We start from the raw sequence: 13,441 nt of genomic DNA on the forward strand, positions 1-13,441 counted from the left end.
AAGCCCTAAGCACCGCCCCCCATGGCCCCCAAATAAAAACAAAAGAGCATAGGGTCCCCAGCACTGGCAGGAGCGGCCCCAGAGTGAGAAACAGGGAGGGCGCGTGTGCACCTCCGCAAAAGATGCCAATCTCCAGTCAAACCTGGATTCCAACTCTGGACGGACCAGGTGTTTCAAGGTGATAACCCCGGGCCCTCACCCCGCACCCCGGCTCCCTTTCTCATAAGTTTCTCCAAAGTGGCTCGGATCACAGGGGAAGTCTATATCCTGCGGAACCTCGGAATATTAGATGCCTCAAAAACGAGGGGGCCGGAGCGACAGTACAGCGGGGAGGGCGCGCGCCTTGCATCCCATCTGGTCCGAGCCCCGCCAGGCATGATTCCTGGCCAATGCCGGGTGTGCCCCCACACCCCAAGATGTCGAGGGGTCCAGGGCCCCAGCATCACCAGCTCGGGCAAGGTAGGTTCGAGTCCCGGCCTCAGTTTCCCAGTCCGCAACACGTGAGGAGGCGCTTCCCAAAGGGGCACGCGGGCGCAGGGGTCCCCGGCCCAGGTGGGCACCTGGCGGCTGTCGGGGCGGGCGCGCGCGGCCCCCCGCGGCTCCTTCCGGGTTGGCCTTGGCGCAGGGGCGGGGGGCCGCGCCGAGGGGCCGGGCGAGGCCGGGCCGCCCCCGCCCCGCGCCCGCCTCCCGCCCGCCCCCGGGTCGCGGCGCCCGAGCCGGCTCCGCGCGTCCCGAGCGGCTGGCGGCGCAGCATGGGCGGCCCGCGCGCCTGGGCGCTGCTCTGCCTGGGGCTCCTGCTCCCCGGGGGCGGCGCCGCCTGGAGCGTCGGCGGAGCCCCGTTCTCCGGACGCAGGTAAGGGCTGAGCCCCCGGCCAGCCCGGGTCGCAGCGCCCCCCACCCCCCGTGCAAGCCCGGTGGGGGCAGGGACGGGGGCCGCCCCGCTGGGTGACCTCCGGCAGCCTCCCCCGACCCTTGCGCCCAGCACCCGCGCCCCCCAGCCCTCTTCTCTGCTACCCCGCTACCAGCGCCTCGGAGGCGAGGGAGGGACGTAGCGGACAACCCCCGCCCCCCAGAACTCGCTCCCCCCCAACCCCAGGGCTTCTCCGCCCCGCACAAGAGAAAAGCAGGGGACAGCCCCCAGCTGACCCTCTGGGGACTCCCTCCCTTTCCCCTGCCCCTGGCTTTTTTTAGTAGCCCGGCTATTTATTTCCCTCCCCGGAGGAAGACTGGGGTGGGGTTTCGTAGCCCGTGGGTCAGTGTGCCCCCCCACACCCCCGCGGGGACCTGGCCTTTGGGATGGACGCGGCTGTCTTCCTGCCACTCTCTCCGGAGGAAGCCGCGTTGGGCGTAGCGCCCCCGTGCAGCCCCCACACGCAGGGAGGGAGATGAGTGACCCCCATTCCGCAGACGGACTCACGGAGGGCCAGAGAAGGAAGCCCCCCACCCTCCAGGCTCAGGGGCCATCAATGGGACTGGAATCGGAAGGCTGGACAGGGAGCCAGGAAGGCACCTGCCTGCCTTTCACACAGCCCACCGGGTCACATTCCCGGGGTGGCACCAAGTTCGGTCCCCAGAGCACCACCAGCGTCATCCCGAGCACAGAGCCTGGAGTCAGCCCCAGCATTGGGCTGCGGCCCAAAACTCAAGAAAAAAAAGACAAGACTGCAGTGGGTCTCGGGGGTCTGCAGGGCTGTGTTGGAACCTTGTCCTGTCCCTGCCCTGCCCCGGTCCCCTCTCGAGGGTCCAGCGCTGTCCTCCACACACAATGCACGGAGCTGCCGAGGCCTCTCGGGTCTTTTCAGCCCATTCACAGGCGGCCTGGCCTCTGCCCCCGTGGCCTCCTTTCTGGAATTCTTTTCAGGAATTCCCTGTGCCAGTGCTCGGGGGCCAGCCTGTCCCCGCAGAGCGAGCCCAGGCAGGTGACCCCGTCCACGTGTCTGAGCAGCAGAGCCGGGGAGCAGCGGTCTGAGAGCGGGGTGCCTGGTGTGACGCGGGCCCCGCTCTTCTGTGACCTGCCGACCTGGGCCGGCCGGGGCTGGACATCTGACCCCCATCGCTGCCTCTGGTCCCGGCTGCGTTTGCTGTTCCCCGTTTCACAGAGGAGGGAGCCACGACCAGGGGGGCAAGCAGCCCCCCAATATTCTCCTGCATGCGCAGAGCAGGGCTGTCCTCCTTCCCTGGACGGATCGCCCCCCGGCTTCCCCCAGGGGTACAGGATAGTGGCCATGGGCAGGGTCTGGCCCCCCACGGCCTCCACCGCCTCCACACAGAGACCCCCCACGGCCCGAGCAGCACAGAAGCTCTCTGGGTAGCACTGTTGGATCCATTTTTGCTGGGGGGGGTACGCCCAGCAGTGTTCAGGGCCAACTCCTGGCTCTGCCCCCAGGAATCACTCCTGAGGAGCTCATGGGACCATATGGGGTGCTGAGGATGGAACCCGGGTCAGCCGCATGCAAGGCAGGCGCCTTCCCACTGTTCTATCTCGCCAGTCCCTTACTGTACCCATTTTGTGGATAGAAAGACAGAGGCCCAGAGACTCTGAGAGTCACCTCTGAGCCAATGTTCTGCAGGAGGAGAGAGGCTGCCCGCTTTGCAGGAAGAGGGGCTGAGAACGGCATCCAGGCGATGGGGGGCAGTTAGGGGCTCTATGTTTCCCATCACTTCTTCTTTTGCCCGGTCCCCTGAGGTGTATTCTAACGGTGGGAGTCACCTGCCACCCCACCCCCAGGGTGGGGCCTTGTATTGCCCTTTTCGGTCAGGGTCACCCACCTTAAGGGAATCTGCATTCCTGGCTGCTTGGCCTCCCCTGGTGGCCTGTGTCCCAGCATCACTGGAGACTCTTGGGGATGTCACACACCCGGCAGCCCCCCTCCACCCACAGCCGGCCCAGCGCCCCAGGGGCCCCTTGGCAGCCAAGGGCCAGGGGCAGAAAAGAGGCTTTGTGCTAGGGAGGGGGAGGCGCTGGAAGGCATCCAAGGGGCCGCCCCCAGCCCCAGGAATGTGACTCCCCCACCCCCAAAACCGGGTGCCCAGGGCCTAAGCGGGGTGGTCCCTGTGGAAGGCAGCTTCCTGCCCTGGGGGGCCTTACTACTCCTCGTCCTCGTCCTGGGTTCTGGAGCTGAAGTCACTCCCCCCACCCCCCACCCCTGTTTCCAGCAAGGACACTGAGGCGGGGGACGGGGAGGACCACCTGAGCTTCCCCCCAGCCCCTCCCTGGGGCTCACAGCTGGGCCCAGCCCCCAGCAGTCAAGGGCAACCCCAGGATGCTGTCCCCAAGCCGCAGGCCCATGACCCCCCTCGCGCTGAGTTGGGGTCGGGAGCGATGCTGAGTCTTGAGCGACGGGCAGTGCCCAGTCTCCCCCACCTGCAAATGGTCCCCCTTTGCAGAGAGACAGTGAGGGGCAGAGCTTGCCCAAGGTCACCAGGACAGGAACTCTGCCCCTAGGCTGGGGTGTGTGTGTATGGGGGGGGGGTCTGGCTGCAGGCCCCACCCCCCGCCCCGCCCCCAGCCTCCCCGGCTTCTTTCTTTCTGCTCCTTTTCATGCCAGCCCTTGGCCCCCAGCCCTTGGCCGCCTCCTGCAATTAGGCCCTATCACTGTTCCGGATCGCAGCCCAGGGGGCCCTTGGAGACAAAGTCCCCGGGGCCCCTAGTGCGGGGCCGGCCCTCGAGGGGGGAAGCTGGTGCCAGGCTGAGCTGGTCTGGCCTGTTTTCTTTCCTCCCTGCACCCTCTGGGGACCCGGGAGCTGCTGAGTGGGCAAGAGTGGCGGCCCCTCACCCCCCAAGGAGGTGGCGCAGACTCCCGAGGGGCAGGGGCCCACTCTGGGGCGCTGGGGCCCAAGAAAGGAAGCTCTGGGGGCAGGGGGCAGAGCGTGTGCCCAGAGTTCCCCTTGAGAGCCCTCCTTGCCCCACCCCCCCAACCCCCGTGGATGGGGCAGGGGAAGCTCAGGACTGCGGAGGGTGGCTGTGGGGGGCCTCAGGACTGAGCCACAGAGACGGAATTGGAATTGGGGCGCGGGGCTGCTTTCTAGGTCTCCTGGTCCTCAGCAGCCAGAGCTGAGCTGTGCAGAGGCAGCACGTGGGCAGGGTGGGGGCACAGGGAGGTGGGGGGCACAGGGAGCCCAGGGTCACTGGTCACCGCAGGGCCATGGAGAGGGGGAAATGGCCGTATCAGGGCCCTGGGGCTAGCGGCACCCCCAGGCCAGTACTTTTTATTATGAGCCCCCACCTCTCCACCACCCCCCCCCCCCCCGCTTCCTGGGAAGCACCGGGAAGGGTAGGGGGGCTTCAGGGTCAGGTGGTGCTCAGGGATCACTCCTGGGTAGCTCGGGGGACCATATCGGAGGGCAAGAATTGAACCCGGGTTGGCTGCGTGCAAGGCAAACGCCCTCCCAGCAGTCCTGCTGCCCCTTCCCCTGGCTGCTTTGGGACCCTTTGGAGGAACTGGAGCCTCTTCCAGGCCCGTGCGACTGGGCATGGTGACCGATGCTCGCCAGGGGAGGCGGGAGGGGCAGACCTTGAGCCCCCATCTGGCTTGAGGACACCCTCCTCCCCAGCCCTCCGTGTAAAATTTACTGAGCCAGAGAGAATACGCAAGGATTAAGGTGTTTGCTTTGAATTCGACCAACCACGGTTCGATCCCCGGCACCATATATAATTCCCGAGCACCCCCAGGAGTAACCCTTGAACACAGAGCCTGGAGTATGCCCTGAGCACTGCTTGGTGTAGCCCCCAAGCCAAAAAAAAAAAAAAAGAAAAGCAGTCTGGCTTGCAGACGTCCAGCTCTGAGTCGCCTCAGCACAGGATTCAGCAAACTCCAGCTGGTGGGAAACGGACCAGGGACCCACGTGGGGGAGATTTTAATTAAGGAAAAGGGGCGGGGGATGGCTTGTTTTAACATGCCCTGGAAGGAAAAGAGGGGCAACTGGGGCCACTGTGGGCGGGCACAGGCCCACCCGCCCCCAGCTAGTCCAGGACTGGGGGATGGAGGGGCTGTACCTGTGTGGGTGAAGGCCCCAACCTGCGGGAGCAGGTGTGGGACTCAGCGCGGGCACAGCCCCACTGTAGCCCAAGGTCCGAGAGCTCTCCTGGTGCCGTGGTGTGTGCCCTGAGAGTGCGTGCAGGCCCGCGGCCACGGGTGCTGCTGGAGCTGTATGCACGTATGTCTGTGTGCATGTGTGTGCCTGGTCTGCGTGCATGCATGCATGCATGCAAAGGTGTGGCTGTGCGTGTGAGCATGTACACACATTGTGTTGACTGCGTGCATGTGTGTTCTCACAAGCATACGTGTGTGCATGTGAGCATGCGTGTGACTCTGTGTGTATGTGCATTACCCCATGCACGTGTTTGTGTGAGCACAGCCATGGATGCACATTGTGAACATGTGTGGATGTCACCGAGTGCATCGTGAGAGTGTGTGGGGGCCGTGTGTTCTTGTGTGCGTTTGCGTCTGTGTGGCCGTGTGCAGGTGTGCAAGCAGGGGAGGCGACTCCATGCCTGTACCTGCCCGCTGGCATGGAGTCGCCTCCCCTGCTTGGCCCTCTGTGCCCTCCGCCTGGATCGCTCTCCCCTTCCTCCGCTCACAGAGCCCCTGGGCCAGACTGAGGGGCGCCCCACAGTCCAGAGGGAGTCTCTGGGTCCCCCTGATGTTCTACCCCAAGTTTAAGCATCTTCAAGTCCCACCACTTTTCCCAAGAGGCTGTGATCCCCCCAAACAAAACCCTGGTAGGTTAGAAGCCCCAGCCCCTCGGCACCCAGAGGTGGCAGCAAGGGAGGCGGGGGAGGTTGGAAATGCGGCTTTCCGATGGGTAGAGGCTCCGTCTGCTCCTCAGGGAAACGGTTTCCAGGCGGCACGAGGCGCGCTGGGCCTGCAGCTGGCCAGACGGCCTCGGATTCCAGCTGGGGTTTGGCTGCTCGGCCCGAGTGCCCAGGACACATCCTGGGCCTCTGCCTTCCTGCTGGCGAGGGGCACTCCTGAGTGGGGCGGGGGGGGGGGTGCCCTGGGGCTGCACAGGCTGGGAGCCTCCCTGGAGGCAGCATCTACGTGCCCTGAGAGCCTGTTTCTCTGCACCCGAGAGAGTCGGGGCTTATTTACTGGAGTTACAGGGACAGTGGTGCCGGGGGCCGCAGCCGCTCTCCTCTGTGCCCAGCAGGTGGGACTCGGCCTGCAGTGCTTGAGCACCAGCGCCATACCTGGAGAGCTTGGGGAGCCCCAAGGGCTATGCCCGGCCGCTCTGAGGGGTGCTGTACGGCGCTGGGGGTCAAACTCAGGGTCCCAACATGCAAGGCACCTGCCCACCCCTCGGAGCCGAGTCCCCAGCCCCTCTTCCTTTTTTAATTTTATTATTTTACTTCGTTTCGTTTGGGGGCCAGCCCCAGCCATGCTCATGGCTTATTTCTGGCTGTGCTCAGGGATCACTGCTGGCAGGTTTGGGGGAGACCATACGGGATGCTGGGGATCGAACCTGGGTCGACCGCATGTAAGGCAAATGCCCTCCCCACTGTACTGTCGCTCCGGCCCCTGGACCCCTTTCTCATTCAGTGGATGTGGGTGTCTACGTGCTTTACCCAAGCTGGGTGTAGGGGCTGGCACACACCCCGGGCGCTGCCACTGTGTGTGCCCATTCCTCCAGGCTGCAGCAAGCACCTGTCGCCCACTCTGGAAGCAGCTTGTCCAGGGCTCTGCCGAGCTCCTGCCCTGACTCAGCAGGGACCCCCACTGCCCCTGTCTGCCAGCGAGGATCTCCTCCTGCCCGATCCCAGTGAGACTCCGAATAGTCACAGAAGGGACTTCCTCAAGGCCCACAGTGACACGGTGGGTCCTCTAGAGCACTGAGGACCTATCTGCAGACAGTACTGGACTGAGTACCTCCAGAGCACTGAGAGGTGATGTGGAGATTGAATACGGGTGATTTGGAGAACTGAGTACCTCCAGAACAGAGGTACCATGGACTGAGTACTGGACTGAGTACCCCCAGAGCACAGAGGGGTGATGTGGACTGAGTACCCTCAGAGCACCCCTGTGTTCCCCTGCGTGGGGCTGGGGGGCTGGGCAGCACCTGAGAAACTGGTTTTCGGAGCTGGTAGGCACCCCTCAACTGGCACATTCCCGGTGCTCAGTAGCCCTCAGCCCTGCACGGGGTCACAGGCCTGGAATTTTTTTTTTTGCCTGGGAAAGGAGGAACCATTTCATTTTAGCTGGACCCCCCACCTCACCCCTTTGTGGTTACGTGGCCCAGGTCAGCCAGTTCCCAGGAAGGGCCGTCACGGAGAGATGGAGACAGATGAGGAGCTCGGAGGCCTCTGGATGGGGCCGGGACAGGGCCGGGCAGGGCTGGGCCATCTGGTCCTGTGAGCAGAGCAGGTTCTTCCCTCCCCCAGCCTCAGTTTCCCTCTGTTAGATGGCGAGCGGTTGCCCTGTTTGCTGGGGGCAGACGATGTATGTGCTTTCCATACCCTCGGCGCTCCACGTGCTAAAAATGATCGGATTTCCCCCAGCAACACACACAGTCCCCCAGGCCCTGCCAGAGTGACCCCTGGGCCAGAAGTAAACCCTGAGCACCACCGGATATGGCCCCCAAACCAAAATAAATAAATAAAGTGATCGGATTCTTGGCACTTGGAGAAGTCCGCCCCTCGGCCTTGGGACGTCCATCCTTTGGGCCTCCCAGCTGTCACGGAGGGAGGGGCCGAGGGAGGGTGGAAGGAGCATCCGGGAACTCAGCAGGGCTGAAGGGAGAAGCAGCCTCGTGGAGGGGGGAGGGCCCTTCAGGCGGGGGCCCGTGGGAGCAGAGGCCTGGGGGTGAGGTGGGGGATCTGTGGCGGCTCAGGCACAGGAGGGCTGGCCTGGGCAGGCACAGCTGGACTCCCCTTGATTTTTTTTTTCTTTTTGCTTTTTGGGTCACACCCGGCAATGCACAGGGGTTACTCCTGGCTTTGCACTCAGGAATTACCCCTGGTGGTGCTCAGGGGACCATATGGGATGCTGGGAATCGAACCCGGGTCGGCTGCGTGCAAGGCAAACACCCTACCTGCTGTACTATCGCTCCAGCCCAGGACTCCCCTTGATGACATGGTCTCAAGGGACACAGGAGGTGGGGGGTGACACTGCATGGTGATGGCTGGAGAAGAGAAGAGGAGGAGAAGGAGGTCGAGGAGGGACCCATCTTGGCCCCCTGGAGCTCACTCTGAGGTGCTCCCGAGGATTCCTAGCATGCCCCTCCCAGCCTCGGACTTTCCCCCTCAGCCAGCCCCAGCAGCCACTGCGGCCCAGGGGTCTCAGGGACCTCAGGGGTCCACAGCTCCAAGAGGCGGGGCTCCTGGCAAGGATGCGGACTCCTTCCTGCCTGCACTGGGCACCGGGCCTGGCATCCAGGGTCCTGTCTGTGGTCTCTTGCAGAAACTGGTGCTCGTATGTGGTGACCCGAACCATCTCATGCCACGTGCAGAACGGCACCTACCTTCAGCGCGTGCTGCAGAACTGCCCCTGGCCCGTGAGCTGCCCAGGGCACGGGTAAGTGAGACCCGGGGTGGGGAGAAGGTGCTGATGGCATTTCAGGTGGGCCCAGCCCTAGGAATGGGTCGGCATCAGGAACAGGCCAAAGCCCAGGACCAGGAGTAGGCGGAGCAAAGGGAACCTGAGCATTCACTCTCAGCACCTCCCTTGGTGCCTGTGTATCCTGGAGGGCTTCCTGAGGGAGGCATTCCTTCTATCTCCCACGCCTGCTTCTCTCAGTGAGATCCTGCTCCTGGGATGAGACCAGTCGGCCCAGCTTGCAGGTGCTGAGAGGCCTGGAGGGGACGGCGGGCCTGGAGGCTCCAGGTTTCTCGCATGCAGAGTAGGAGAGGCTGCCGAAGCCTGTTCTGAGCCGGGCCCGGGCTGTCTCAGCTACAGGACCGTGGTGCGACCCACCTACAAAGTGATGTACAAGACGGTGACGGCCCGCGAGTGGAGGTGCTGCCCTGGGCACTCGGGAGCCAGCTGCGAGGAAGGTAGGAGCGCAGGGCGGCCCGGGGGTCCCCTCTCGTGCGCCTGCGAAGAGGAGCAGAGACCCAGGGCTGAGTTGGGAGCAGCGCCCAGATGCCCCGGCAGAGACCGGGTCCGGGTGCATGAGGTGCATGCGCGCATGGCGGGGGAGGGGTGCGGGAGCGGGGAGCAAGCCTGTTGTTCTGGGGCGGGGCCACGTGCCCCTGGGGAGATTCCCAGGCACCCCGGAAGTTAAAGCTTTTCTGCCAGCCCCTTCCCTCCAAACTTTGACACTTCCCAGAGAGGTGATAACAGGGTGCATGGAAGGGAAGCTTCGCCGGGAGAGTGGGGGGGTGAGCAGGCTCAGGGTGGTGGTCCCCATCCCTCAGGTGAAGAAACTGAGGCTGGGGGCCGGAGCGATAGCACAGCGGGTAGGGCGTTTGCTGACCCGGGTTCGATCCCCGGCATCCCATATGGTCCCCCAGGCACCGCCAGGAGTAATTCCTGAGTGCAAAGCCAGGAGTAACCCCTGAGCATCGCTGGGTGTGACCCAAAAAGCAAAAAAAAAAAAAAAAAAGAAACTGAGGCTGGCAGGGAGACCAACCCCCAAAGGGCTGAGCTGCAGCTTTGCTTGTGAGAAGCGTAATGCAACCCCCAGCACCTGATGCTCCCCCCGCTCAAGCACCACCAGGAGTGACCCCTCAGCGCAGAGACGGGAGGAGCCCCTGAGTATCGCCAGGCGTAGCCCGAAAGAACAAAAAATAAATTTTAAAATTAAGAAATAAAAGTGACGGCTGGAACGATATAGCACAGCGGGTAGGGAGTTTGCCTGCCACGCGACTGGCCTGGGTTCGATTCCCAGCATCTCATATGGTCCCCCGAGCACTGCCAGGAGTCATTCCTGAGTACAAAGCCAGGAGTAACCCCTGAGCATCGCCGGGTGTGACCCAAAAAGAAAAAATAAAATAAGTAACAGAAACTTAGGCCCCCTAAAAGTGATGAACACACAGCTCCTAGTGGCCTTCGGGATTCGAACCCTGGTCTGCCTGGTGCTCAGAGATGGGCTGTGGCATGGGAGGGTTCAGCGAGGTGCCCCTAGAGGGGAGGATGTCCCAGCACGTCCCCCCCCCTTCTCTGCATGCAGGGGTGCCAGGAGGGCCTGGCAGTAACTGGTAACCTCTCCCTCCGCCAGCCCCTCCACCCCTCCACTTCTGGGTTTAGTCCAGTGACCCGAAGGACTGTGCTCCCAAGACGGGGCCCCAGAGGTTGAGCTAGCCCCACACCCCTGGGGGCCCGGCCCGGGGGCTCTCCAGTGGGAAGCAGTACTCAGGGTCCCGTGGGAGCCCCCAGAGTGCGAGTCCGTCAGCAGCCCGTTCCGATCCCAGAAACCCAAGTGGATCTAGTGGACACCCTGCCCCCAGCGCCCCCCTCCTGGGCTCATGGTGCGGGTGCTGAGTCCCAGCGTGTCAGGGGGTGGCAAGGCAAGCTCACCCCAGAGTGGCCTGGCCGCCACCAGACCAGGTGAGGCAGGGGAGGGGGCGCCAGGGGCAGTACCCCGGCTGCCTGCTGGGAGGGGTGGGGCAGGAGGAGAGCTAGGCAGGGGCTGAGGTGGGGGAGGGGGACTTCCGGGGTGTCGGGCCCCTTTTCCACGCCAAGGCCATTCTGCATTCTGTCCCGGGCCTGGACACCAGCACCGGCGCCCTGAGCCCTGGGGCCCATGTGGAGGGGACCGTCACAGACTGCACGTGGGGGCGGCCCATGCCCTTGAGTCGGGCAGCTGGAAGCCGTGTGTTGCCAGGGTCAGGCGGGCCCTGCTGGGGGGTCGGGGGGGGGGGGGTCGGTCCAGGTTTCAAGGACCGGCCCCCACCCTCCACCACACACCAGCTGTTCGGCCTTGGGCTGGGGAGTCCCCATGATTGTGCAAAGACCCCGGGCTGGGGGCGGGGAGGCGGTGCTTCAGCTTGTGCCCGCAGTGGGAGGGGCAGCGTCCCCCCAGGGCCCCCAGCTGCTGCTTGCTCTCCCAGTGTGCCCCGCTCTGTTCCCACCTGTGAAGTCTGCAGCCTGCAGCCAAGCCCTGGGGGCCCAAGCATGATGGCTGCACAATGACTGCGGGGACAGGAAGGGCCTGTCCCCACCCACCCACAGGGTCAGCAGGAGTCAGGGGATGCCCAGGGCTGGCTGTTCTGGAAAACTGCATTGCTGGGGGAGAGGGGGGCAGGCAGCCGAGGACGTGGCTGGCTGGCCACCCCCAGCCCTGCCCTTCTGCGACAGCCAGGCACAGCTGTTTCCCCTGCCGTCCACGCCTCTGGTCTGTCCAGTGCTGTGACGTGACCCCAGGGCCTTAGGACTGCATCCCCGGGGGCCTGATGACAGGGCCCTGAGCAGCCCGGAGGGAACTCAAGAGAGGGAGGGAATTCCCACCTTTGCGGGTTCGGCCTTGGGTGGGCTGCACCCAGCTGTTTGGCCTGAGACAAGTCACTTCCCCTCTCTGAACCTTGCCAGTGTTTGGGGTTTATTTTAGTGGAAAGGGTCATACCCAGTAGTGCACAGGGGCAGCTCCTGGGTTGGTGCTCAGGGCACCCTGAGGTGCTGGGGATTCAATCCAGACCTCCTGAGCATACGGCGCGAGTGCCCCTACCCCCTCCCCCCGGCCTCCCAGAGATAACATTCCGAAGCAGCGATGCTGGATAAAATACCTCCCTCTCCTTTCGGGTCCCTGTGTCCTGGGTTCTGGGGTGGCTCTCAGAGACTGTGCATCCCATCCTGAGCCCCCTTCTCAGTTCTACAAAGAGCAACAAAGAACCCTCGAGGGGGTTGGAGCCAGGATTGATCCTCAGCATCCCATATGGTCCCCCAGGCACCGCCAAGAGTAACCACATCGCCAGGTGTGGCCCCCCAAACCAAAACAAACAAAAACCAAAGCACCCTTGAGACTCCGGGCTTGGTGCTCACGAGGCAAACAGACTCCCTGGCTCTGAGCCCAGTTTCTCCATCTGCAGAATGGGCTGTTTGCTCTGTGACCATGAGAGAAACATCCCTTAGTACTCCAGGCCTTGGTGGGCGGGGCTGATGTTGGGGTGACTGTGGCTTGCGCCTGGCTGTGGGCTCCCTGGTGTCCCCCCATGCCGGAGGGGCCATGCCAGAAGGAACATGTGGCTGGTCTGTGCCCTGAGCGGCCTGGACGGCTGGGACCACCAGGCACTGTGCTTCCCGCTGACATGGCTTCAGCCCAGCCCTGGGTCCACGGCGGAAACGAGGCCCGAGAGCGTGTGGGCCTCAGCATCGTGGCCAGGCTTACCCCAGGGGCTCCGGACTCCCTGGTATTGCCCTTGTTGCCTGGACCAGAGGCTCCCAGACCTTGTTTTTTTGTTTTGTTTGATTTTTGGGTCATACCGGGTGATGCTCAGGGCTTACTCCTGCCTCTGCACTCAAGGATCACTCCTGGAAGTGCTCTGGGGACCATGTCGGATGCCGGGGATCAAACCGGGGTCGGCTGCATATCAGACAAGTGTCCATCCTACCTGCTGTACTATCACTCCGGCCCCCAGAAGTTCCTAGACTTAACTTTACCTACCACCTTCTCTCTCTCTTTTTTCTTTTTTTTTTTTTTTGCTTTTTGGGTCACACCCAGCGATGCTCCGGGGTTACTCCTGGCTCTGCACTCAGAAATCACTCCTGGCAGTGCTCAGGGGACCATATGGGATGCCGGGGATCGAGCCCAGATTGGCTGTGTGCAAGGCAGACGCCCTCCCCACTGTACTATCGCTCCAACCCCACCTACCATCCCCTTTTCAGAAAAAAAAAAAAATCACTCACAGCCCCCTGGACATCTATTAAACCCCCCCCAGAATTACTCGAGGCTACAGCTGCACCCCTGCATCATTCTGGCTCGCCCGCCCCCCGGAGTGGTACCGCCCACTTTGGGAAACACTGGCCAAGACAGGCGGTGGACGTGGAGGCTGGCGGGGGGTGTGCCTTGCTGGGGGGGGGGAGGGAGGAGCGGGGTCCCCTCTTTCCTCTGCACATGGGTTCAGGAGTGCGCCTGCAGACAGCTGGGGTGCCAGAGGGCTGGCCAGAGCCAGTCTCAGCCCCCCCCAATGGAAGGGGGAAGCATCTGGAAGCCCCTCACCCTCCTCCCCACAGACAGGCCGCCACACCGTCTCACTGTCCTCTGCACACAGGTCCCTTTGCCACCCATCCAGCCAGGGACGATAGTAGCCCCCATACACACAGGAGGGACGGCCCCGCCCAGCCCTGCCCCCCAAAGTGGGAAATGAATGAATGAATGAATGAATGAATGAATGAATGGGAACCTTGCTTTACGGGTAAGGACACCAGGCCAGGCGCAGACAAAAGGTCCTCAGCGGCTTCCTGGAGTGTCCGGCCCCAGCCCTGACCCCAATCCTTGGTGGGCGCCAAAAGCAGCAAATATTTACGTCGGCGAAGTACATTTCCAGGCGGGGGACCTGGCGTGGTCA

At 63.4% G+C, this 13,441-nt stretch overlaps 1 protein-coding gene across 3 annotated transcripts in view; it reads left to right on the forward strand.

Annotated features, from left to right (window-relative positions):
• Nucleotides 1-707: 707 nt before the first annotated feature.
• Nucleotides 708-13,441, forward strand: part of EMID1 (EMI domain containing 1) — a 38,739-nt gene continuing 26,005 nt past the window's right edge. For all 3 annotated transcript variants that reach the window (XM_055146999.1, XM_055146998.1, XM_055146997.1), the window contains exons 1-3: nucleotides 708-853; nucleotides 8,397-8,510; nucleotides 8,886-8,989. In XM_055146999.1, the coding sequence (XP_055002974.1) occupies nucleotides 753-853; nucleotides 8,397-8,510; nucleotides 8,886-8,989 (319 nt within the window). In that variant the 5' untranslated portion in view covers nucleotides 708-752. The remainder of the gene's footprint in view (nucleotides 854-8,396; nucleotides 8,511-8,885; nucleotides 8,990-13,441) is intronic.

The sequence above is a fragment of the Sorex araneus genome, chromosome 9 (assembly GCF_027595985.1).
Source record: "Sorex araneus isolate mSorAra2 chromosome 9, mSorAra2.pri, whole genome shotgun sequence".
Lineage (NCBI taxonomy): Eukaryota > Metazoa > Chordata > Mammalia > Eulipotyphla > Soricidae > Sorex > Sorex araneus.